We start from the raw sequence: 27,310 nt of genomic DNA, 5'->3' as shown, positions 1-27,310 counted from the left end.
TCATTTCGAGTCATTGCAAATTTTGACTCAAGTCAAGTCACGAGTCAAGTCAAGTTGCCTTTTCGAAGTATGAGGCATGCTTACATCATTGCATTTTGCTAGCTGTCTGAAATACGGATTGAGTAGTCATTGATTCGGAACCGATGAACGAATATAGAGTTAATATACACACAAGAAGATGATGTATCGCTTACATATACGTAGAAATGCTGAACTACGTAAGTAATTACATAGCCTCAGCTTATAGTTACCAGCCAAAATAATAGAGAATAGAGAAACAAATCGTTAAGATGTAATACTTTACCCATTTACAAATTGATATGATACAATTCGAGCCTGCGCCGACGGTCGAGGACTATATAAACTACCGTAATTTTCGGAATATAGTGCGCCCCCATGTACCATTAAAATGCGTATAAATTCTGGGGAAAAGCCTGTACCCATGTATAGTACGCACCCTGCATTCGCAGTACATGAATAGTTATGTTTTAGTATTCAATGTCATTCTGTTTTGCGATGTCACTGTTGAACAATCATGACAACGATCGCTAATCATTATACACTTGACGGCATTCTCTCTAAACGACAGTAGATAGCAGCCAAAGCCTGCGAGGCCCATGTCGCGATAGTACAGGCCAGCGACATCTTGCGCACGAGGCCTATTACAGATGCGATTGCTCAGGCCAATGATTATGTCGTGCGCACCAGGCCTGTTCGAGAGACGACTGACAGCGATTACATCTTGCGAACATGGCGTGTTGTAGATACGGTTGTTCAGGCCTGTCGTTGACGCGATGAATTAGCGAGGATTGCCGCGTGCGCCAATGGCAAACCAACTCAGCAGGAGATCACTTGCTGTTGTGCAGCTCAGACGCTAATTGGCAGCATGCTCCTTACTAATTGGCAGCGCATAACAGTGATAATACTAAAAACGGGGCATGATGGAGGAATGTGATGCACGATTAAAACAAACATGAAGAAAGGTGTGATTTCAAGTTCTATTTCGAAGGAGATTTTTTCATGGCTTGTTGTACCCATGCATGATACGCACCCCCGATTTTAGGACAAAAAATCGGGAAAATTTTGCGCATTATACATGGAAAATTACGGTATATTCGATTTCAATAAAACAAGAGGTTTGGTTAAGGTAAGAATAAAGAACAGAAATATACATTTGGCTATTAAACTCCTTTCCTGTACTAGTTTACGACAGCGTAAGCTGTAAGCTCCGATCACTTCGTGTTCGCTCAATTTATTTGTGAGAGAACAATGGAAACTCAATAAAACGCACGATCATTGAATGATTGGTCGCTCTCACGGGTTACACCAGCGTTTCGCGAACAATCCAACCATATGCAAGCTACAGTGATTTTTATCGACATCGACTGATTAATGACTTGAAATTGACTTGTGAATTTTGCTCCAAGTCAAGTCGAGTCATTTTAGCAAAGTGACTCGAGTCAAGTCATACGAAAAAGTTGACTCAAGTCTAACTCGAGTCAAGTCATGACTCGAGTCATCCCAACACTGACATCAGCTGACATCTCACAGGTCTCCATATTTATTCTCTTTTAAAAGGGGGTCCGCGTATGGATCATTGCAAGCGTATGCTTAGAGATTTCTCGGAGAACAGGAGACGACAGAGTAAAAATTTCGACCCAGTCGAAGTGAGCGATTGTTTGGGTGAGGACACGTTGCACTACGGAGAAAACCATTTGTGAATTTTCACCAAACATTCTCATATTGCAGCCGCCGAGTGTAAATTTGATCACCTCCAATGTCAAAATCAATGTCCGTTTGGCTACGTGACTGATGATGCAAGGAGTTGTGCTACAAGTTGCGAGTGCGCGTTACAAGGACGTTTTCAGGGCGATATATCGTTCAAACCAAAGCAAATTGACAACATGCTCATGGTAACTCACTCAAAATAACTCATACCTCATGTTACTGTTTGCCTGTTTTCTGTCGCCAGGAGTTCGGACACAAGGACAGCGAAGAGTTTTCTGTTAGATTGGCTCACTATGATAAGTTATGGAGAAATATGAAAGCAAACAGGAGATACAAAATACCGTACTTGATGGATCAGACACTCGGTATGAAATATTTCAAGGTTGAATCATCATAGAGGTCATAATCGCTCTAAAGCAGGCTTTGAGGGGCAAGTTTGAAATCTCGTAGAGGATGTGGTCCGCAGAGATATAATATCGACGCAAAATAGACCGTACTTTTGGCTACCACGTTTTTAAATCATTACTTCTGCACAACGCTGTGCTCTCTTACATGGGCGACGGGCATAGTTACCGCAAAAGAAGTAATACTTTATTAAAGAAATACAAAAACAACAAAAATTATCATGATCATCAATTTTATTTTATGTTCAACTATGAGCTGTGCACGATACCTGACAATGCTTTTTAGAGACTAATGAATTGATATTGGGGCCAGCGAGACACGTTACTAGCTGAATAACTATCTAGTCATAAAGCTATCTTGTGGGGAAACTCTAAGCCGTTTTCTAAGCGTGTCGATCTTGACAGTGTCTGGGCCAGTGTAGGTCATCACAATATGCCCATTCATATCAGCCGATTCTCCCTCGATGGAAGGCTGTTGCCATCGCCAAAGCCGTTTCAGCTGGTGAGGAATAGTGATGTTGGGCACAGGAGAATAGCTTATTTTGAACAGCAGCAACAACATTTTGAAACGGAAAAAATTTCAGCATTTCAACAATCTTAAATTAGCTGAATCTGAAGTCAGATCACGGACCGCAAAATATGACTTCGTGGGCCGCGTGTTGGTGATCTCTGTGCTAAAGGCATATGCATGTATTTTCTGCTCATTGTTTTTTTTCTAGATCTCTACTCAGACTGTAATCACCCTTTTTTGTGAATAGCTTTGTTGTAATTTTAAATACACGACACTAGTTCTTTTCAAAGATATACAAAATATTATGACACTCTATCGCCGATGCTTTTTATTAACAACTTTGCTACCTGCAATACCGGCGCTTATCGGTTCGATTGTGGTTAATATTTCGATTATAATTCGGGTTCTAGATGTGCAGCAATATCATGCGGTGGATGATATGATCAAAAATATTTCCCAAAGAACTTGCATTGATATGATACCCCGCACCTCTGAAGACGACTTTGTTTATATTACAAAAGCTGGAACCGTGTGCCGGTATGTTTTCAGTCATACTTCCACCTAATTTACATTGCAAGTTTGGCTTCGGGTATCTCTTGTAATGATTCGACTAGTTTAGTGAGAGTTGATTTGTTTTGAGTAAGTTATCACCGAAAAATATAGTTTCGATACTTTTTTCCACTAATAGTTTCGAAACCTCGATTGGTTTGACAACTCAGCATTCAACTTATGCAGCAAATGGCTACGAATATTCAAACAATACTTCTATGCAGTAGTGATCAACTTACAGCATGCTCACAAAGCGTCATATGAAATCATTGTGATTAAAAGTAGCATTTTCTTTGTATTAGCAACAAAGATCAGATTTGAACGTTTCCAGTTCAGTTTATTTACAATTTTTATCATTTCAATACACCATAAGAATGCGATACACCGCAGATTTCGTCATACGTAATCTCGTGTCAGACAGACAGACATTTATTGTTTCGTGGAACATAAAATCTGACTGCAGGTGGTGGAAGAGATCTAGGAAGATGTCAAAACAACTTGGAGTAGTCTTTGAAATCAGACACCCACCTGGGCCTATCCCTAGACGAAGTAGAGAGAAGGCATGTACACTGGATGAAAAGTTTAAGCAGATAATATAAAAGTAAGCGACAAAATGTGGCATGTGACGGAAGGCGAGATCTGTATGTCAGGTTAAGGTCCGGTAATCTTGAGGGCTAGCCTAGAAAAGTCGGCTTTTATCAAAATACGCCAGGCCTGTGCCTACAGAAGGAGTTTGTGTAACATCTAAAATAGTACATTGAGCTTAAGCACACTTTCCGCCCCAATTATTTGAAATTTCATGCGTCGTCATATTTGGTGATACGATTGTTGGTATACAATATTCTACCCAATTATCTACTAGTTGCTGACGATTACCCCTGACGACTGTCAACTTAAAATATTCGGGTTCATTTCAATTTTTTGTGGTAAATTGTTGTGAGAAATGTGTAAATATGAACTGCTTAGCCCAGGGGTGTCAAACTCAAATTGCATCGCGGGCCGGATTCAAGCCTTCAAATCGCTCGCGGGCCAGACCAGTCAATTGATTCTATAATGTTACTTCACGCTCAAAATTGTTTAAAAGTAGCAACAATTCGTCTCGAACAAGGACAAGGACACAAGGACAAGGATGAAACTTCTGATAATTTTAAATAATCTTCGTTAAATTCAGACAGTGCAATCGCGCGACACTTGGCAGTCAACTGATTCCAAAATGTTACTTCGTGCTTTCTTTTCACATGAATACATTGAAGGCATATATAGATGATATGCGGATCATTTTTTTTTGAAGGAGCAAATCGTTAACAATGTAATTGACAACAATGCGATGATTGTCTACTTAGTAAGTTGTTGAACCGCTAAAACGGTGGCTTTAACCACGATGTAAGTTGGCATATAGGCCTATTGTTGTATACTCCCTTGTATACTCCGTCAGTGGTAATCGTCAGCAACTAGCAGAGAATTGGAAAGAATATTGTACGCCTATATCAACAATCGTATCACAAAATATCCCAATTTTTCGAGAAGACAGATTTTGTGTCGCTGGGAGGGGCCGTTCACACTTCCATTTGTGTACCTTTGAGTCAACTTTCATCAAAATTAGGGCTGGACACAATGATTCGAGTACTGGAATCTGAATCGAGTAGTAATTTTAATGATTTGAGTTGAGTAGTAAAATACGATTTTTTCGAGTACTGAAATTATACGCTCCTCGCCACTAAAAGTTAATTTATCAACCAGTATTATGGTTTCGATACTAATTTTCACTGTTGAAGCTTTCAAACTTTGATTGGCCGTATCGCACCATACGAGGCATATAGTACAAGCTACGAGCCCTACTTGAAATAGAACATTTCTGAAGTCATGATCATCCCACAACATTGTCACCAAGTGCAATGAAATCGGTACATGGCCGAAAGTATCTTTAATGTGATGGATAACAGGCATTATATTATTTTAGGTCGCATTAAAGGTACAAATTTGAACTTTGACATATTACATTATGTTATGACGTCATAATGATTGATACTCGATTGTTCGACTCGTAGCATATTCCGTGATTCAGAATCGAATCAATCAGGTACTCGATTTTGCCCAGCCCTAATCAAAATACACCAGCCAAGGCTGTGACAACAAAAGGAGTTCGTGTACCATCAAAAAATAGTACATTGAACGGTCTCGTATTCGAAATTTCATGCTGGTGACGTCATGTTTTGTGATACGATTGTTGATATACTATGTTCTTATCGATTCTCTACTAGTTGCTGACGATTACCCCTGACGAGTGTCAGCCGAAAATATTTCGGTTCATTTCAATATGAATATACTATACAAATGCATTCTATTGTTATCAAAACAAGCTTCCAGTCGTAATTCGCGATAAGGCTCAAGTACTGCAACAATTTGTTGATGAAACATTGATATCGTTGTCACTGGTGATAGGGTTGGGACTTCGGGATCAAATTTGAAATCCCGGGATCGGGATTTCCTTGGATTTTCGCTCCTCAATCCCGGGATTCCCCGGGATTAGAAAAGTAGTAAAATAGACATACAAGTTACATAAATAACATTATTGTTATAAATAACATTACACTATTGTAATCAGGGGCGTAGCCAGGGGGGTGTTTCGGGTGTCCAAACACCCCCCTTGCCAAACTAAAATATCCCCCTTTTTTAAATCCCAAATCTAGAGGTAATATTTCATGGCATAATCACGCATTCGTAATCGATGCACGGCGAGTGTTTTCACTGAACGATCAATGCCAATGTGCCCTTTTTCTCCGATTGTTCTCTCGTCTGTGATAACGAGAGTGCTTCAGGTGTCATGTTACAATTACAGCACAGCGGGAGATCTCGCTATTTCGCGTTACAAATAAATTGGCGACTCGGCTTGATATCTTGCCATGTTTTAATCAAATGCCGAATGTGGAATCTGTTCGATACATGAATGAATTTGATACAACTCGGTTATGTGAGTAACGACTGCCCGCCTTTTAGTGCTATGGTATCTCTTATCCTGCTTTCACACATTCAGCCAAGAATAAAAATAATCATAATCATAGAGGCATCGGAGGCGCGAAAAACTAGATATTAGCGATTAGCTATGTATTACTATAAGTGTTCGATGTAATGTGGTAATAACGAGACGATATGTACTCCTGGATTAGCCGCATTTGTCTCTTATGCACTGTAATCCAATTAAGGAATGGTTTTTCGATTACGAGCCTCAGCGTAAGCCTGGGCCTGAGACGGACTACTGATATTAACGATTGCATCGCACTTCCACACACATTGGTTTTTACTCTTTACAATACTAACATAGAAAAAATGCTACATCAATTTAGCGAACGATATTATGTTGAATCTAAACTCGTGGTGCATAATTTGAATCAATGAGGATCCGCAGAAACGATCTGTGAACAATTCATAGCTAAGGTGAAGGTGTGATTGCGCGGATATTAAACCATGACAATCAGGAGATGTGTTAAAGGCTGAGTAACGATTAGCAAGACGGGCAGTCGTTTTTCCCACAACCGAACTAATTCATCGCCAATTTCATCAATAAATAAGAGATTCCGCATTCGACATGATCATTTTTGAAATATGTTATGATATCCGACTTGAGGTCGCGTTCTTATGTGAGCGCGAAACAGCAATATCTCTGGCTGTACTGCAACTTGATCACACTGCTCACTTTTAGTAATTGAGGGCAAGTTATGTCTGTTTTGGCTGCTATGTCGGCTTACCAGTTGTGATGCTATATCGTAGTAATACAACTGCTTTATGCGGATGAGTTACGGGCCGATACAAAAAAGAACGGAACGTCGGACAGGCGTTACATCAAACTGAACTGAATCATGTCACAAGTCATCACGATGTAACAGATTCCGACAGCATTGCATATATTAACATTCGTGAATCTGGTTATGGTACCATGTCAAGTCGAGGCCGCTACTTATCTGAATGCGAAATTATAAGAACTCCCACTGCTGCGTTGATTGAAATATGATCTGCGCGCGCTGCTGATTTCGTAACTCGCTCTCAGTAATTAGAGGCGCGCCTACGAAGAGGCGTACTCTGGCTGCTATCGATCGTAGCGTACGACATTTGCGTTATATTTTAATATAACAGGGCTATGTATAAGCGTATGGAGTTGTTAACACGGGCGAGATTATCCGATTCTTGTAGTAGAAGCATCTGTTCATACAATTAACCCGATAAATCGGATAGAATTCAGAACATCCTTTGGTGATGCAACACCCCCCTCTACTTTAGAACACCCCCCTTTATCCTCGGCTGGCTACGCCCCTGATTGTAATATTCACGGTTGCCACGAAAAAGTCATATTTTTCAATATTTTGTAAAAATATTGTTGTGCTTGGCATAATTTGGCGACAGAAGGAGTTATATAGACAGTTAGAAACCATGCAAGACGACAAATTCATCGTGTCATCGTAAAAGATGTCGCATTATAATTTAGTAGCTAGTGGACGTTTGATGTGTGATAGCGATTCAGGTTTTTGGAGTGGTTTCAGAATGAATTTCAAGTTCTCAAATCCAAAATCCAGGGTTGTAATGACTCGAGTCATGACTCGACTCGAGTCAGACTCGTGTCACGATTTTCTGATGACTCGACTTGACTCGAGTCATTCTCTCAAAATACGGAAATGACTCGACTCGAGTCAATCTGTGTATTGACTCGACTTGGACTCGAGTCATTGCGGATGACTCGAACCAAGTCATATGACTCGAAACTCAGACGGCCAAGACCTACATTTATTTGTAATTTCGAAGAATAGTAAAGCTACCACACTGGGATTTCGTCTATCAGTACCGGTAATTGAAAATGCGACCACAAACTACTAAAAGGGAGGAAAAGTAGTAAATTATAAATGCAAACAATTCGATATCACCAAACAGAGTTTTAAAAAGTGAGCTTAACGAGACTTTAACTGGAAATTGAGCAGTCAACACAATGACTTGAACTCGGACTCGAGTCATAATACCATGACTCGGACTCGACCCTCTGCTCGGTGACTTGGACTCGGACTTGACTCGGAGGTCAATTCAAAATAACTCGACTTGACTCGAGTCAAAACTATAAAATTGAGATTGACTTGGGACTCGGAGCCTTGTGACTTGGTTACAACCCTGCCAAAATCTGAAATTTTCTAGTTTAATATTGTCGAATGCTTGAAAAGTCAAAACGCCGACGTGGGCCGCAAAAACAGTTCTGGCGGGCCACTGTTCTGGACAATCAGCCGAGTTTGAGACACTGCTTTATTATCAAAATAAGAGATATGGCGCTACATAAGCCTTGGTAGATGCTGTTCACAAATCCCGGGATTTCATCGGGATTGCTTCAAATCCCGGGATCGGGATTTCCCGGGGTCCCAACGCTAACTGGTGATGATCAGGGAAATGGATAATATTCTAGATCGTATGTTGGTCGTGTCGGCGGCAAGCAGGAAATGCATCTTCCTCTTGGTTGCTACTCGAAAGCCGCATTACAAAAAGAGATGATGCACGTGCTTGGATTTTATCACGAACATAACAGGGAAGACCGTGACGCTTATGTTGATATTCGGATGGACAATATCCGCGCAGGTGGGATTTCACTGCTTACTCAAATTTTCAGTGCGCTGTAGCTAATTGTGCTTGCCCTTGACTCATCCCCTGAAGCTTGATTTGGAACAGGCAACGACCATGAATTCTGTCGATGGTAAATATTTGTTGGATAATTCTGTATCTGCGATAAATTATCGAGACGACAGATTTCACATCGTCAGGAGAGGACGTTCACACTTTCATTTGTATGCCGTGAAGTCTAGTTCTATCGAAATACGCCAACCAAGTTGTGCCAACAGAATCAGTTCGTGTGCCATCAAAAAATAGTACATAGAGCTTAAGCAATGACTCCGTCCTGAATATGCAAAATTTTGTGCTGGTAACTTCATATTTGGTGATACGATTGTTGATATACAACGTTCTTTCCAATTCTCTACTACTGTAATTTAACATGTATAATGCGCAAAATTTTACCGATTTTTTGCCCTAAAAAGGGGGGTGCGTATTATACATGGGTACAGCAAGCCTTGAAAAAAAATCTCCGGATCAAAAACTTGAAATCACACCTTTCTTCGTGTTTGTTTAAATCGCGCATAACCTCTAGCCATTGGGCCCTGTAATTCGTATTATAGAATGTAACGCGCTGCCAAATAAAGAAACGTGTTGCCAATTAACGAAAAGCGTGTTTCTAATTAACGAGAGTCGTCTGCAAAGTACGCGATCTCTTGCTGAGTTGGTTTGCAGTTTGTACGCGAGCGAAATCAGGTCGCTGATTGCTACAAGCGTGCGCAGCAATCCTAGTTGATTCATCGCGTCAACAACAGGCCTTAACAATCGCATACACAAGAGGCCTTGTGCGCAAGATATAATCGCTTGCGTAATCAGTCGCATCTCCAGCAGGACTGGTGCGCCCGACATAACCGTTGGCCTGAGCAATCGCATCTGTAATTGTAATAGACCTCGTGCGCAGGGTGTCGTGTGTCGCCGACCTCACAGGCTTTTGCTGCTATCTACTCTCGTTTAGAGACAATGCCGTGAATTGTATTATGATTAGCGATGGTTATATCATGATTGTTCGACAGTGACATCGCAAAACAGAACAATGTCGAATGCTAAACCACAACTATTCATGTAGCCTACTCATGCACTGCCAATGTAGGGTGCGTACTATACATGGGTACAGGCTTTTCCCCCAGAATATACACGTCATGGGGGCGCACCATATTTGGAAAATTACGGTAGTTGCTGACGATTACCCCTGACGAGTGTCAACCGAAAATCTTCCAGTTTATTTGAATATGGATGTATACCATTCAATTATTCGTGTGTGTTTTAATCTTACGATTATAAGTGTTAAATTCAACATTGCAATGAATGTTTAGTATTCCGATAATTTTCAGTTGATAAGACTCTGTTTTTGTCATCAGATGGAAGTCAAAATTTCGGCAAGCTAGTCCGTGGATACACATATTTAGCAACGGAATACGATCTGAAATCGGTGACCCAATTTGCAAGCCACGTGTACGCTGTCGACTACACGAAACCTACAATCACCGGGTAATAGAAGTGGGATATGACGACGCGAGAGCCGTGTGCACTATGCATGTTCTCGTGAATTATAGACTCAACGGTGTCATCATTGATCATGAAAAAGCAGGATTTCATCTATCCGACACGGATTGGCGGAAAATTAACATCAATTACGAATGCGGCACTCTGGACGATCCAGACAAAACAGGTTTCGTTTTATTTGGATTTTAATTATGAAGTGATATCTTCATTTAATTTATTGACATGCTTGATGGGGTCATGTGTAGATGTTATTAAAGCAATAGCGATTCGCCTTTATTCGCCTCCGCCTTGATCGTGTCGACAAAGCGTAACAGTGAATAACAAAGAGCAGGGTTGTAATGACTGGAGTCATTTTACGCATTTAAAAAAAATGACTCGACTCGAGTCAATCTTTATATTCACTTGAATTGTACTCAAGTCATTTTGCATGACTCAAACCAAGTCATAGGACTCGAGAATAAGACGGCCAGACAGACATTTCATTGTAACTACAAAGAATAGTAAAGTCACCAAATTATTGGCATTTCGTCTATCGGTCCTGATGCTTGGAAAATAGGACCAGAAACTGTTAGGACTGAGGAAAATTACGAATACGAGCCATTCTATATCACTCGAGCAGAGCTGAAAAAAGTGGGTTGTACCGGATTGAACTCAAAGCTGAACAATGAACACAATGACTTGAACTCAGACTCGACCCTGTACTCAGTGACTTGGACTTGACTCATTGGTGAATTGAAAATGGCTCGACTTGACTTGAGTCAAAACTGCAAAAGTGGGATTGACTTGTGACTCGGAGCCTTGTGACTTGGTTACAACCCTGCCAAAGAAATAGATTGACTGGAATGGTCCCTTTCGTGAAAATCTTTTAGCGACAGCTTAAAAACAGAAAGGGTTTTTGATACCTTCATCTTTAATTTGAGACTACATCTTATTTAGAGCGCAGTGCCCCTTTATTAATTCAAAATAAAAATACAACTCCTTGTACAGGCGAGTTATGAATTGGTGGCACCTTGAGCAATCATGAATTTCCACTCTACGTCTGTTTAGGTGAATGGAGTTCATGGCGAAAATGGAGTGTTTGTAGCGAGACGTGTGGGGCTGGACGGCAGATACGCTATCGTGATTGCGTTCATCCGTCAACAAACGAAAAGTTGACTCGGGGGTAATTGAATCCCTAGTTAGTCAGTAGCAAAGTAGCACCATTTTCAGCTCTAGCCGTTAAAGTCATTATACTTCAATTATGACTTGTGCTTCGATTTTGGATTTGGTTGTAGCTTCATTGCATCTTTGGGATAGTTCTAGAAGCTAAATCATTGTAATCAGCATATATTTCAATATTTGTAACAGTATTAGCCAGTGTTGGGATGAGTCGTATCATGACTTGACTCGGGTCATGTTTTTGAATGACTTGACCAGACATGGGGTAATCGCGATTAGTAATCGTAATTGATTACGACGATTACAGCGTTTTCAAGTAATCGTAATCGCAATCGATTACATTCGAAAAAAATCCAAAGTAATCGTAATCGACTACTTCACATATCTAATTGATTTCTTTGTGAAAGAACGATTACTTTTTATTCGTACAATGAATATGACATAACCGAACATTCGTGAACAAGGAAGAGATATTATACCAGGTTATTGATAGCGCAAACAATTGATTTTCAAACGCCACTGCTCATGATTACGTCAGAAGTATTAGCTTTGCTATTTCTTGCGTAAGAAGTATCCACACGTAGTAAATATAAATTCGATGTACATTGTTGTGTGATTGTTAGAACAGTGTAAGCCATGCTGTATATCAGGTTATCAATACACTCCAGACGCTACTACCTCGCAGTAAGATAGTAATCACCACTCTGCCTATAGTTTCAAATAGTAATTTATGTATTGATGTTTGGTCATGCTTAGTTAAACACAGTTTGACCGTTGCTGCTTGGCAAGCAGTAGGCCTATCTCTGTAGTATATGTATGTATTGTACGGACACCGGACAAAGATTTGAAATTTTGTACTCGTCAAATAAAACATTACGATGGTTAAAATCAACAGCTGGTGATATGTATCATAACCGAGCCGTTCTATGCCGTTTCTCGTAACGGCAGCTTTCAGTATCTGTATTAAGTGAAAGGTAGAATTTTAAGTTCACTTTATCTAATTCTCATATGACTCTACTTGGAACGGGCGCCAATCGTTATTTCACAATTCTTCACTCGACATTTATACCAGTCGCCATATCCATCCACTTGTACACCATGTTTGCGTGGGTTGTAGGTAGGGCTGGGCACAATGATTCGTGTACTCGAATCTGAATCGAGCATTAATTTTAATGATTCGAGTCGAGTAGCAAAAGAGGATTTTTTCGAGTACTGAAATTATACGCTCCTCGCAACTGAAAGGTAATTTACTAGCGAGAATTATAGTTTTGGTACTATTTTCCACTAAGGAAGGCTTGAAACCTGGATTGGCCGTGTCGCAGCATACGAGACATAGTACAAAGCTACGAACGTTACTGGAAATAACACATTTTCGAAGTCATGATCATCCCATAACATTGCCAAGAAGTACAATGACATCGGTATGGTCGAAAAAATACAAAAGTGTCTTTAATGTGACGGATAACAAGCATTATATTGGTTGTAGTGGCATAAAAGGTACATATTTGAACGTTGACACAGTGCATTCTGTTGTGACGTCATAATGAGTGATACTCGAATACTCGACTCGACTCGAAGCGTAATACGTGATTCAGAATCGAATCACTCAGGTACTCGATTTTGCCCAGCCCTAGTTATAGGTAGGCTACAATCAGGACCAAAAGAGCAATTCGTCCCCCACTCCAAACATTGGTATTGGTAGGGTTGTAACCAAAGTCCCAATGTTCCGAATTACAAGTCAATCTCACTTTTATAGTTTTGACTCGAGTCAAGTCGAGTCATTTTCAATTCACTCCCGAGTCAAGTCCGAGTCCAAGTCAGCTAGTATAGGGTCGAGTCCGACTCATAGTGTTTGACTCGAGTACGAGTCCAAGTCGTTATGTTCTCAGATCAGTTTTCAGATCATTCCGGTACAAACCACTTTTTCAACTTTGCTCGAGTGATATAGAATGGCTCGTGTTCATAATATAGTAATTTTCATCAGTTTTTACAGTTTACGGCCCCATTTCCAAGTATCAGGACTGATAGACAAAACGCAAATAATGTGGTAAATTTACTATTCTTCGAAGTTACATGGAATGTCTGTCTTGGCCGCTCTAGTCTTGAGTCATATGACTTGCATGACTCGAGTACAAGTCGAGTCAATACAAAAATTGACTCGAGTCGAGTCAATTTACGCATTTGAAAAAATGACTCGAGTCAGATCTAGTCACCAAAAAATCGCGACTCGAGTCGGACCCATAGGGTGGTCAGTTTTCAAGTTGATGACTGAATTTCGTCAATAATATTGGTAATTGCATTATATTTCTATCCATTCAGATTTACCGGTAGAGCTGGGGGCACGTAATTCATAATTATAGCATCTGGTATGTTGTTATAATTACTTTATTGTATGTTGTTAATTCGTGACCTCCCGTCTTTTATATAATCAAAAGATACTGTAGTCGCCCAAACGTAGCAGACTAAAAGAAAAACTTTCGTGAGACGCACATACAAATTGTCATGTCTTCATTCCTCTGTGAGGGCCCCGGTTGGCACCCAAAGTTTTGGCCAAGGTCATTCTCTGGTAGCACACTTTGTGGAGTTGCATGTTGGCCGAAATTGCATACGTCTTTTGGTGTGTCATGGCGGGGTAATGACCGCCACCGAAATGCCTATTCCTATAAATTATGCATGTTTTTTTTTTGAGGGGGAGCGGTATGCATTTCAAAATCAAGCTATTTAGAGACAATAAATCCCGACGCTCGAAGAAAATTTTCAAGTTAATTAACTCTCTTGAAAATACCTTTGAGTCCGCTTAGAGCTCGCTCCCGGTCCTATTGGGGAATTTGGGGTGTGGCAGTTATGGACTTGGCAAGAATGCAAATCGTTGGGTGCGACGAATAGTCCTGCATAGAGTTGGGCAATGGGTACATTATGACGTAACAAGCAAATGGTGTATGATTTATGAATAAAGTTATTATCTCATTAGACCTTTTCATCGCAAGTCTTATATTGTCTTCCAATATCTCTTCTGAAATTAGTTCTAGGAAGCAAATCAAATGTAATCGTGAGTAATCGTGATTACTTTTGAAATGTAATCGTAATCGTAATCGCAGGATTCACAAGCAATCGTAATCGCAATCGATTACATTCGTGAAGTAATCACCCCATGTCTGGACTTGACTTGACTTGAACTCGACATGATATGAAATGATATGATATGAAATTACTTTTGACCTCATCAAGTATTCTACTTCACAAAGGCACTTGTTGAATGCTAATCCATTTATTTACTGGATTTCATTTCCGGTTATAGTTTTATATGGTTAGTTCACCAGCAACGAGGAACAACTTTGGCATGAAATTGACTCAAAATCGGAAATTTGGGATGACTTGAGTTGACTTGAAAATTTTCGAAATTACCTGATCCCAACACTAGTATTAGCCCTTTCTAATTTCGCCCAATATTCTTGTGACTACTGCAATAGCGGTCATGACTATCAGTGTGAAATTCTTTTTAGTAGTAATCAGAATATATAGTGTCTAGTTCAGTGGTTCCCAACGTGGGCTATATCGCCCCCCAGGGGGCGATTTGTCGGTCCAGGGGGGGCGAAAATAGCCAAGGAGGCGATAGGGGGGCGAAAACGGACGAAGGGGGTGATGATGCGTTGAAATGGCTATATTGGCGTCAATGACCATAACTGCCGCACCCAAACCCCCAATTGGGATGGCAGGCCCGAGCTCAAAGGTGCCCACAATTTTTTTGTGAAATAACATTAATTATAGAGTATTATTTTGGAAATTTAGGCAACTTTTTCAAAAAAATTTCGCGCTGCTCGCTATTTCGTGGTCACATATTTATTGCTTATTGGATAACCTTCCTCCAAGGAATAATACGCATGAGTTATAGAAATGGGCATCTCGGCGTCAGCCTTTATCACTACATGACGCACCAAGACATATGAAGTTCCAGGCCATGCAACATGCGACTCCGAGAAGTGTGCCATAAGGAGAAATCCTTGGCGGAAAAGGACTGCCTTCATGCTGACCGACTTAGATATATATACATATATATTTAATTGTCCATAGGCGCCTAAATCGCTGGCGCCAAATGTTCCTGTCCTGGCAATCAGAACCTCACAAAAAACTGCCATCTCGCAGAGAAAATTAATTACCAGTGCAGAAATACCAATTTGAAATTGTGTACGAGTCTTTTAGTTTAGTACGTATGGGCGATTTGAATATCTTTTGACATAGCAGACAGGCCACGAAATGCCATTACGTAACAAAGTCATTATACCCATGGGTTCGCCCGTGTTCAATTATTGTTTACGGGCCCTACATTTTCCAAGACACCTCACTCAGCTTTACCGGTAAATCTGAATACATGAGCAGAGAGAGGATAAAAAATTGACAGCAATATATATGCAATTCCCGATCGTATTGACCGATTCAATCATGAATGATGGAATTTTTTCGCGCTTTGCACGAATTAAGCCGACGAACTACAGTGTTCAATAATTTGTGCTGAGAAGTAGCGGTAAAGAGGTATTAGGGGAGCTGGGTCTGGGGGGTGCAGAAGTTTGCTTTATTGCCCTATGGAGGAGGGTTCAAGACCAACGTATTGGGGGGGGGGCTGACAAAGTGCTTTTACGGTCCTTTTGGAATCAAGTTGGAGAAATCACCTTCTTTGTTAGTCAACTCACCAAAATTTAGCTGGAAAAGTGTAATTTCGAGGTCAAGCCGAAAATTTGACCTTTTTTCTTAGTCAACTCGTTGATGATTTCAGCCTGTATGCCCATTTTTCGGTTCCCAATATTTTTGGGGCGATGACCGGTGTGGAGTTTGAAAAGGGGCGGTGAGTCGAAAAAGGTTGGGAACCACTGGTCTAGTTGAATGTTCATATTGAAATAACCCGAATATTTTCGGCTGACACTCGTCAGGTTCAATGTTCTTTTTAATTCTCTTCCAATTGCTGATGATGGACCCTGTTGAGTGTAAAGGCTGTATCAGACGAGGCGATGTCGGCGCAGCGTTAGTGTTTGTTTTATCATCGCTGCCATCGGCCTAATCGCCGCCGATTTTAATTGACAGTGTCAATTAACTCGGCGACATCGCCGGCGATGAGAGAAGTGGGAGATGCGCTCATGCGTATCCATATATAAACCAGTGTCGAGACTTGAATAGCGTCACTTTTGCTCAAGCTGTTTGGCGGACGGACCTTCTGGCGAGGCATTGCAAAACGAATTACTACGATGTAGTACTAAATTATTGAGCTGCTCCATTTATCCAGTATAGGCCGGCGTTGCAAAATCGGATGCACCCACCACCTTCGAGTAGCACCAGCACGCGCACATTCTTCTACAGCTATCATGGCAGTCGAAACTCGTGCTACTTTCAACTTTTTTGACCTACCCTTACAAATACCATACTACCATGGTTCCGAGAAGGTTTCATTCGACAAGACATTGCAGCATGAACACATTGGACAGACATCATAACCATATTGCAGAATTAGTTACGAATATTTTCGGCTAGTTTGTTACTTTGTTTCTGAATAATTTTGACCAGACGTGACTTTCGACTTCAAGTTGAACGAAAAAATCGTCAGCTCGACAACCAAAACGGACAGTGTACCCCTTGTTATAGGACTGGTAGCACTCTAAAGTTGTTCTGTCAAAGGTCCAAACAAATATAAACCAGCCAACTCTAGGCCCTAAATGCATCTAGCTCCGCTGCACAATTGGGATTCTTCGGAATATTTATTCTGTTCGGATTTCCTGGATTATGGACAAGATTTTTCGGATTTGCATGGGTATTTGGATGAGATTGTTCGTATTCGGAAGGATTGCTCCTCAGAGCTTTGAGCTGTCGGATGGATTCGGATTCTCAGAAATCACTATCCGCCCATCACTGATCATAATACGGTAGTATGTACTTGTACACTGTACAGTGTACCTGACCTGTACAACAACAAAAAACCGATTCGCAGATGTCAATCATCCCCGAGCAGGTTTAAATGCAACGGGTCAACGCCTTCTGAAACTAATCAAGTGCAACGATCTCTCACATGATAGTAGAGAAATTATCGGCCGACATCGCCGGCATCGCCTCGTCTGATACGGCCTTAAGGCGAAAATATTCTGATTAATTTCAATAGGGTTATATTATTTAACTGTACATTGGAGTTTTGTACCTCCGAAAGTTCTTCAAATATTTAGTAGCAATGAATTTCGTCATACGTATAGGAACTAGTCTATCCCCATATTTTCCTGGTCCATGTAACCCTGTGCTACGATATCTATTCACAGATGTGAAGGTCGTGCGGTGGAGTATAATTCCTGTCAAATCAAAGAATGTCCTTCGCTTGACGGGATATGGTCTCCGTGGAGTATGTGGTCGAATTGTTCCAGCACATGCGGAACTGCCATGAAACAAAAGTAAACCGTTTTGGAATTATATATATCTGAGTTTATTTCATATTGTACAAATGATAGTGGCATTGATGGCATAGGCAAGACGATTTCAAGGGAACAAAATAGATTGACCTGTTGCATTCATCATTCAGCGTGTTTACGATTTTTCTATAACATTGATATACCGTACAAGATCTAGCGGTTTTTAGCAGGAATGATAATTCGGTTATTCACATTTTGTAGGTGTGGATTAGGTCGTAATGAAATTTCCTGGAGCTTCATGTGATTTGTGACAATAGGGCGTAGTGACGTAACGCTCCTAGGGTGTTGTTGGCATCAAACTAGATTTACCCGAGAGCCACATCGGCATAATGATGAGTGATGACCAACGCAAGAGCCAGATCTGATCGGAATTCAATGTAACACCTTCGTAATATTAAAGAGGTCTGAATATATTACGGTACTCATTCAAGTTATTAAGGCAGCAACTATGTTGGCTCCTTGTTCAGTTTGAACGTAAATGCTTTGAGCGTTTATGAAATCCATATCCACCAATAAAATCAAACTAAACCAACTAATACGGCCAATATAACGGGTGGTATATACCGGATATAGCATATGTTATGCCATCAGCATATTCAAGATGTTTTTACAGTAGTTAAAGAGTGACTCAATCCTTGTAAAACTAATAATTATATGCTCCCGAGTGCTGATAATGTGTACAGTAGGTGTTGGGAAGTTGTAGACCAGGGGTCGCCAACTAAAAACGGGCTGCGACCCGCAATAATGCAATATCGAGACAATACAGGCCACACAGCTGAGCAACCACGTTTTTAAAAATTGACATCATTACAGCGCTGCGCTCTCTAGCATGGACGATGGGTGTAGCTATCACAAAAGAAGTAACATTTTATTTTGAACTATGAGCTCGCACGATACCTGACAACGCTTTTCAGCGACTAAGGAATTGATATTGGGCTTAGCGAGACATGTTACTTGTTAAACGACTATCTCCTCTTAAGTCCTGATCTTATGAGGAAGCTATAAGACGTTCTCCAAGCATCTCTGGGCCATTGTACGTCAAGGCAATATGCCAACAGCGAGTCCCCGTTTCAGCTAGGGATGAATAGTGATTTTGGGCACAGGCAAATAGCTTATTTTGAAAGAACAACAATATTTTAAAACCATTTCAATTTCAGCATTTCAAAATGCTTTACCTAGCGTTCTTCCGAAATCTCAAATCGGATCGAGGGGCGCACAATATGACTTCGCGGGCCGCGTATTGCTGACCCCCTTAACTTATTCGCGGGGTGGGACGTATTCATGGCGTTTGTCGACTAATATGGTCAATGGTCATTGACACAGGGCCAATTTCTTCATTTTTATTGTGTAGCTGCCGACTTGTAGCACGGCCACTTCTAGGCTTTTTATAAGACACTGCTTACGCGGATGATATGTTGGAAGAGGAGCCTAGATAAACCTCCCACACTTAGGTAGGAATTCTGGAGTCGACCTATGTCCGATTCGAACCCACAAGTCCACAACCCATTGGTGTTGCAGCTGTGGATTATACCACTACGCTATCTAGCCACACTGATGTATCAAAATAATGTTGGCATTTGTTTCTCAGACAATACCTTCAACAATCTCAGAGAGAGAGAGGGGGATGATATATTTTAAGATAGCATAGAAATACATAACTGAAATAATGTGATGTTTAAATAATAAAATTCAGGTACCGAATCTGCACCCCTGAAAATAGCTGCACTGGATACCCGTATGAATACGCCTCTTGCGATTTGCCTGCCTGCAATTCAAGTAGAGGTAGGTGCGGTAGCCATGTCTATGCCTGTGTTTAATTAAAGTTGGATCCTTTTAGATGGGACGACGGGAAGTTTAGGAACTTGGACTCTGTGGGGCAACTGGTCGCGGTGCGCAGGCGATTGCCAACAAGCAACACAGTTTCGTGTTCGCTCGTGTGAACTGGCAAGTGTATTTATTATTTTCTTCATAAAATGCTGGGTTCGGTGTTGGGATCGGGTCACAAGTCTTTTCGGGTAACTGCATACGTCCACTCTAGAATAATATCACATCATTTAAAATATTTCACGCAAATTTCCAAAGTGAATTGAGTCAGCCGAGTCATTTTAAAAATTTTCGGCTTCCAATCAATTTCTCGTCACCAAATATCTTCAGTTTGTGGCGTTTGGTCTAATATGCATAAATACACATATACACGTATTTTAACTAAGCTATAAGCAATGTTTCCTCAAATTTTATGCGAGTCTGCGTGCACTCACCAACTCACTGTGTGATCCCTTGGCCAACAGTGCGTAACAACTAAAAAAAGGTCATCTCTTCGGATTTTTTGTGCGCAGCTTAAATTTTCAGTGCGCAGAGACCAGGATTGTAACGACTCGAGTCACGATTTTCTGATGACTCGACTTGACTCGAGTCAATTTCTCAAAATACAGAAATGACTCGACTCAGCTCGAGTTAGTCTGTGTATTGACTCGACTTGGACTCGAGTCATTGCGCTAGACTCGAACCAAGTCATCTGACTCTAGACACAGACGGCCAAGACCCATATTTGGTTGTAATTTCGAAGAATAGTAAAGTAACCACCTTATTGGGATTTCGTGTATTGGTACTAGTACTTGAAAATGCGACCAGAAACTGCTATAAGTGAGGAAAATTAGTACATTATAAATGTGAATCATTCAATATCACCAAACAGAGTTATAAAAAGCGAGTTTAACAAGATTTTAACTGGAAACTGAGCAGCCGACACATTGTTTTGGACTCGGACTCGAGTCATAATACCATGACTCGGACTCGACCCTCTGCTCGATGACTTGGACTCGGACTTGACTTGGTGGTGAGTTGAAAATGACTCGACTTGACTCGAGTCAAAACTATAAAACTGAGATTGACTTGTGATTTGGAGCCTTGTGACCAATGTTCCCTCTAAGCTACGCACGTGCGCAAATGCGCAGTGCTGAAACGGTCTCTGCGCACAGAAAATCTAGGCTGCGCACAAAAAATCCGAAGTGATGATTTTTTTTTAATCGTTGCGCACTCTTGTCCAAGGCACCGCGCAGGCGCTCAGACTCGAGAACAATGAGAGGGAACATTGCTAGGGGTAAATAGTGCTATCGCTGAAGTCTGAAACCGAGGTAGGCCTACAAGTGCGGCCCGAAAAGGCAAATGAGAATATGCAATCGTGTGCGACTCACGAAAGATATTTTTCTTTTACTATGGTATCGTACGCGTGAGCGATACCGATATCATATAAATAGCGCAATCCTTTGTGGGAATTGCAAAATAACATGGTTTAACAAAGTTATAAATCACAATGGGCTAGCTCGAAGTTAACTGCGAGAAAGTAACAAATAGTCTTCTCCGCGTGGCATGAATATCGTGTAAGATTTACTGTAAAATTACATGCCGCGCATTTTCGAAGTCATCACGTCCATCAGGCGAATCTGATCAGTGATCACTAGGGCTGTTCAAAAATAACTTTTTTTCCTGAATCTTGCGGGTTACGTGATGAAATCGTTAGGTTGCCTTAAAAAACGACGCACACCAAATTTGAATTCATTCCAACCAATATTCGCGGATTTCGTAGAGTTTGAAAATTTCGAATTTGCCTATGAATGCAAAAAAAAAATTGTTTCAAATTTTTCTTCCAACCCCATAAAATTGTTGCGCTGTCTTCAAAAACGATGCAAAACAAATTTGACTCAACTCCAAGCCGTAGAAGCGGAGTTATTTGAGTTTTTCGATGACAATTCTGGGATTATCCCCCAATCAAGGATAATCCAAGAATTATCATCGAAAAAGTCAAATAACTCCGCTTCTACGGCTTGGAATTGAGTCAAATTTGTTTTGCATCATCTTTGAAGACAGCGCAACAATTTTATGGGGTTGGAAAAAAAATTTGAAAAAATTTTTTTTTTTGCATTCATAGGCAAATTCGAAATTTTCAAACTCTACGAAATCCGCGAATATTGGTTGGAATGAATTCAAATTTGGTGTGCGTCGTTTTTCATGGCAACCTAACGATTTAATCACGTAACCCGCAAGATTCAGGAAAAAAAGTTATTTTTAAACAGCCCTAGTGATCACGTATGGTGATATAGGATAATATGCAGAATATGCAAGTACAAGCACCAATATTGTTGAAAAAATCCATCCCTTTGCAAACGTTGATCGGGAAATGCAGCAACTATATGCACTGTAGGGCGTTGCATTAGATCAGCTTCTCAGCAGCACAAATTTGTGATTTTATTCGATTCGTTTGAACGGGTATCTTCTGTCGATAAGGTCATACGCTGATCTTGTTCTTGCTTCAATCAGACTTGAATATTCGTATCATTATATCAGACTGTATGTCTTGATAGTAATGAGTGCATTGCCGTTATTAAGACGTAACATCAGTGTTTTAACGCGGTAGGCCTACATCGATCGCATGTATTGATTTCAAGTGCGTTCTCGTGCGTGTACGTCTGTCTTCTAGTAATCCATAGAATGTCACCATATCGTTGCAGTGGAATCAAAGTGACTTATGTCCAGATTTCAATGCCTTTTGGCATAGCAGATAGGAGGTCACGAAATAGCATGATGTATGAAAGTCATTGCACCAACGGGTACGCCCGAAGATGTTTAATTATATTTAGGGGTCTTACCTTTTCCAACACATCTCACTCGATCAGCGTTACCTGTAAATGTGATTACGTGAGCAGAGACAGGATTAAAATTGATAGCAATATATGCAATTCCCGATGATATTGACCGATTTGATCATGAATTATAGAAATTAGCCGGAACGCCCACTAAACGAAGACCAGACATAGATGATTAGTAGCGGTGAAAAGCGTGTAGCCTGAGGGGGGTCTGGGGGGCTTGGCCCCCCAGAAGTTCGGTTTATCACCCTATGGAGGCCTGGTTGCGCACTGTTGTCAAAGGGCCTGCGCAGTGAGTTGGCGTATTTGCGCAGACTCGTGACAAATTAGAGGGAACATTGCTTGTGACTTGGTTACAGCACTGGCAGAGACCAAGTCAGCACTGCACAATTGCGCACATGCCCAGCTTGGGGGAACATTGGCTCTAAGTAGGTAAAGTTCTTGATACGTCTAAATTTGTCAAAAAAAAGAAAAACTATTCAGTTTTTAGGTCAACATTTTTGATTTTTCAGTTGACAAAAGTAACCACCCAAATTATTACAGAACCATGCACGGGTCAAGCCAACAAGTTGCGTTTTAATTGCCGGCCTTCCGCTGGTGGACACGACGGGCCGGTTGCAGTTGAAATATTGCGTGCCCGACGATTGCTCAGAAAGCCAAGCCCTACAACCCGTGACAGCCGCGTCCCCCATACTTGCACGGTTTGGTGGTGCAAAGCCGTATGACCCGTGGGAACAATGGAGCCGGTGCACCAGAACGTGTGGAGGGGGTGTTAGGGCAAGGTGATGAATCTCGTAGTAAAGAAGGCCGTGTTTTGCCGTCGTTGCCAGTCAGTCGTTTATTGAAATTTGTTTCAGTTTAAAACGCCGCGAGATTGCGATGTAATGAAAAGATAGGAGCCTGTCAATTCGCATTTTGGGTGAGAGTATTCCTGTGGACCTGGATAAATTTTTGCCAGTTCTGTGTGTTCAACGGAACGACAGTCAATTTGCTCGAGTCTTCCAGTGATATCTAGTGCAATTTTTTGTACCTTAAAAAGGGAAGATTTTGACCTAAAAAATCAACTTAATTTTCACAAAATTTTGACCTCATGTATACAAATTATATGTTTTAGCGTGTCGCTGGCCGGCAACGTGCAATTTCAATTCACAAATCACCTCTCAAATTTTTGAGTGATTGTAATTCAATCTGGGTACCATATCCTCCGACAAAATAATAGTAGGCTAAAAATAGAACATAAGTTTCAGAAATGAGTCGAGCCTTCATTGCAATGATGAGAGAGGCCATTGATGTGCTTCAGTCCAGGGATTTTAAACCTGCTCTTGCGGGACTATCAGACACCGGCATTTTGGTGCCGGCCGTCAATTCCGCCCCAGAACACAATTATGTGTGTTTTGTTCAGATATCGCCTCTGCCCTGGTGGTTTTTGCTACGGAATTGGCCAGCAACTCGAAAAATGTAACGAGGTCGTGTGTACGAGGAGCTCCAATCTGTTTAAGAATAACCGGGCCCGCTCGCCACACTTCTGCATATACGGGACTGCGTATATGGGGCGGTTGAATAACGATAACATTCCCGACATGCTGTGCATGTACCCGGATGGCTACATGTGAGTAAACGGGGTCTCAAATTAAAGTTGAAGGCGTAAACAAATATTTTGCCAGCAGCCATTTTACTCAGAAAGCCATCATATTCGAAAAGCTAAAATATTTCTACAAAAGGCTCCATTTTAATCTAGCTGACACCGTGGTATTGGGGTCATGCGTTACCGCTTCTTAAGCCTTTGCAAAATTCTTGTCGGGCATTCTTTCAGGGTTGTTATGGCTCGAGTCGCGATTTTTTGGTGACTCGACTTACCTACATTATTGATATTTCGGATATCAGTCCTCATACTTGGAAAATCGGGCCAGAAACTGTTGAGACTGAGAAAATTACTGTATTATGAATGCGAGCAATTCTATATCACTGGAGCAGAGTTGGAAAAGTGGGATGAACTGTAAACTGAACAGTGAACAATGACTTGCACTCGGATTCGACCCTCTGCTTGCTGTCTTGGACTCGGACTTGACTTGAGTCAAAACTATAAAAATGACACTGACTGTGGATACCATGCAGGAAGTGTGTTTTACAAACCACAACAGTTTAGTTTACGCGGCGTGGTCAAGCAGGGAATATGAGATTGCTGTCAGCCGACATTTAATAGTGATGCCGAAAGTGCCGAGTGCCAGAAATTTTACCAAGGGTCATGAAGCGATAACGCATTACCTCGGCACCACAGAGATAAGCTGGAGTCGAAAGTAAATCAATCTTTTATATACAGTTTCAATACGGTGGCTTTCTGAGGAAAATAGTTGCAGCCAAAATTATTTTCACACTTCTATCATTAATCTGATTTGGTTTAATTGGAAAGATACATCTTGCGATACAACTTGCCACCTTCAACTAACCGCTAGTATGCGATCCCTCGATCAAATCTATTTTTTTAAACTAATCGGGTACTTTTCAAAACTTACACTTGAAGTAAGTATTGGCATGTCATGGAAATTGCTACTACTAGTAATGAAGTTTGAATTTATGGTATTGCTCCTTTTACTAGGGTAGCAACCAAGGCTTTGGGGCAGACAAATGTTTAATTGCTCCAGCTCCGGAGCTCTCTCTGGTCATGAATTAGCTCCGGCTCCAGTGAATTCATCCAACAGCATCATTTGAAATACATCACAGCCGGAGATATTCTTCAAAGAACTGGCCCCAGATCTGCTCCATTTGAAAATGAAATAGAGCTCAGGCTCTTGCGTCGGTGAAAATTCATGGCAAAGCTGACTACTTTAATACCGGGTTGTATCCAATTCACAAGGTTCCGAGTCGCAAGTCAATCTCACTTTTATAATTTTGATTCGAGTCCAAGTCGGAAAATTATGTTCTCTGTTCAGTTTCCAGTACAACCCTTCCTCATTCCTAACAGTTTCTGACCCTATTGTCCACGAAATACCAAGAATGTGGGGATTTTACTATTTTTCGAAGTTACAATGAAATGTCTCTCTTGGCCATCATAGACTCGAGTACAAGTCGAGTCAATAAACAAATTTACTTGAGCCGACTCATACGCGTTTGAAAAAATGACTCGAGTAAAGTCGAGTCATTATGCTCACTGTATAGTTTTCTGTTCAATCCGGTTCAACCCAATTTTTCAACACTGCTCGAGTGATTTTGTAAGCTCGCATTGATAATATAGTAATTTTCCTTCCAATTACAACCCTGCTTCAACCACCTCTAACTTTACCCCCACCCTCAATAAAAAAAAACTTAGCAACGCGGACGTCGTGGTGTGACCTGTTTTAGCTATGACGTCACATTTTCCGAAATATTGGTTTTCATCGAGACCACACCACGACGATGCTGACAGTAGCTTTCATTCGATGGATCCCACACAGTTTTTATTGTAATTTAAGATAAATGTGTTACTCGATTCTGAGAAAATCTCGGCGGATTTCACGCCTTATTCAATTCGACTCACAAGTTAGTAATCAAAGTTTATTGAATTATATACATTATTATTAGTAGTACTGATTTGTAATTGGATGTTAAATAAGGTGTGAACGCTACCAAAATCCTAATTTTACGTACGTCTGATCAACGAAGCAATAAATTTTAATTTAGAGAAGTATTTTTGGTGCGGGAGGATAGCAATAACATCGGGATAAATAACTACCCGGATTACGAAGGACAAACCGGAAACTGTAACTTTGTGAGAGGTTCTGGAGTCTCTCAGATCTTTGTGAGGGACGTCACGATGGACGGACTTGACGACCTGATATGCCGCAATCCGTTCACAAAGTATGTGTGAATTCTACCGTGAAATTTGTAATTTGCTATCGCGCAAATCTGAGAACTGCTCCTGAGATATTTGATTTAGCCCAAGCCTGATTGAAATTTTGTGTTGTCGAAGGAACGTGGAGATCAATGTTAACAGAGGCGACGGTACCTTTGGTAGGGATATCACTTGGAAGAGCCCGAAGGAGTCTTGTAACTTGGTAGCTGTGGAAGACGTTAACGGAGACAACAAGCCGGACCTCGTGTGCAGAGAGAGCAGCGCAAAGGGGGAAGGGATGTACGCTTATTTAAATGTCCGTTGAAATTGTGGGCCCTATGATTTGTTTACCTGATTGTAAGTTATAGGTAGACTTTATTACACTGCGTTGCGAAAACTTCAATTCTGGTCACATTGCGTCACATGCTGGAAAGATATTACTGATAATAGTGACCCTACTCAGTCGATGAGCATAGGCAATATTTGTTAATGTTCATTGATTACATAGTTTCGTTTTCGGAAAGATCTGGTCCGTATTTTTTGCTAAATGCTGTCAAGGAAAATTTTAGCTAGAACTAATCTTATAAAAAATGGTGTGTAGTAAGTCACTCTACGATTAAATTTTCATTTTATTAAGTATAAGTATTTTTCCTGTTCGCTGAGATTTTATTCAATGTTCTTGTGTAAACACGGTCTGTCGGTTATTTGCAATCGCGATTGGTCGTTAAAATGTCTTGACGTGTGAGAGGCGTTGAAAGAATATTGCGGCGGTGCTGCCTACATAAGCATACAGCAATACAGTGTCTTGGCTAGTACGTCACAGTCGCTATGCGGTACGATAGAATACGTGGTACTTGTTCATTTGGAGCAACTCGTAAAGATAATAAGAAGATTGTGTATGGTGAACAAAGTAATGATGTCATCCAACT

At 40.9% G+C, this 27,310-nt stretch overlaps 1 protein-coding gene across 2 annotated transcripts in view; it reads left to right on the top strand.

The window, feature by feature from the left end:
- The window catches only part of LOC145439780 (uncharacterized), a 42,915-nt gene extending 15,823 nt beyond the window's left edge, over window positions 1–27,092 (top strand). The window contains exons 6-20 of one of the 2 annotated variants that reach the window (XM_080317399.1): window positions 1,579–1,683; window positions 1,750–1,913; window positions 1,973–2,093; window positions 3,054–3,180; window positions 8,630–8,799; window positions 10,188–10,317; window positions 10,383–10,498; window positions 11,380–11,494; window positions 17,784–17,912; window positions 19,624–19,712; window positions 19,768–19,874; window positions 23,117–23,355; window positions 23,976–24,182; window positions 26,231–26,407; window positions 26,520–27,092. In XM_080317399.1, the coding sequence (XP_080173525.1) occupies window positions 1,579–1,683; window positions 1,750–1,913; window positions 1,973–2,093; window positions 3,054–3,180; window positions 8,630–8,799; window positions 10,188–10,317; window positions 10,383–10,498; window positions 11,380–11,494; window positions 17,784–17,912; window positions 19,624–19,712; window positions 19,768–19,874; window positions 23,117–23,355; window positions 23,976–24,182; window positions 26,231–26,407; window positions 26,520–26,706 (2,183 nt within the window). In that variant the 3' untranslated portion in view covers window positions 26,707–27,092. The remainder of the gene's footprint in view (window positions 1–1,578; window positions 1,684–1,749; window positions 1,914–1,972; window positions 2,094–3,053; window positions 3,181–8,629; window positions 8,800–10,187; window positions 10,318–10,382; window positions 10,499–11,379; window positions 11,495–17,783; window positions 17,913–19,623; window positions 19,713–19,767; window positions 19,875–23,116; window positions 23,356–23,975; window positions 24,183–26,230; window positions 26,408–26,519) is intronic. The other variant, XM_080317400.1, reaches the window with a different exon arrangement.
- Window positions 27,093–27,310: the final 218 nt, after the last annotated feature.

Source organism: Botryllus schlosseri, chromosome 5 (genome assembly GCF_051294905.1).
Source record: "Botryllus schlosseri isolate E-star chromosome 5, Bs_hap1, whole genome shotgun sequence".
Classification (NCBI taxonomy): domain Eukaryota; kingdom Metazoa; phylum Chordata; class Ascidiacea; order Stolidobranchia; family Styelidae; genus Botryllus; species Botryllus schlosseri.
The sequence above is the reverse complement of the archived record's forward strand: the minus strand, read 5'-3'. Positions and strand labels throughout refer to the sequence as shown.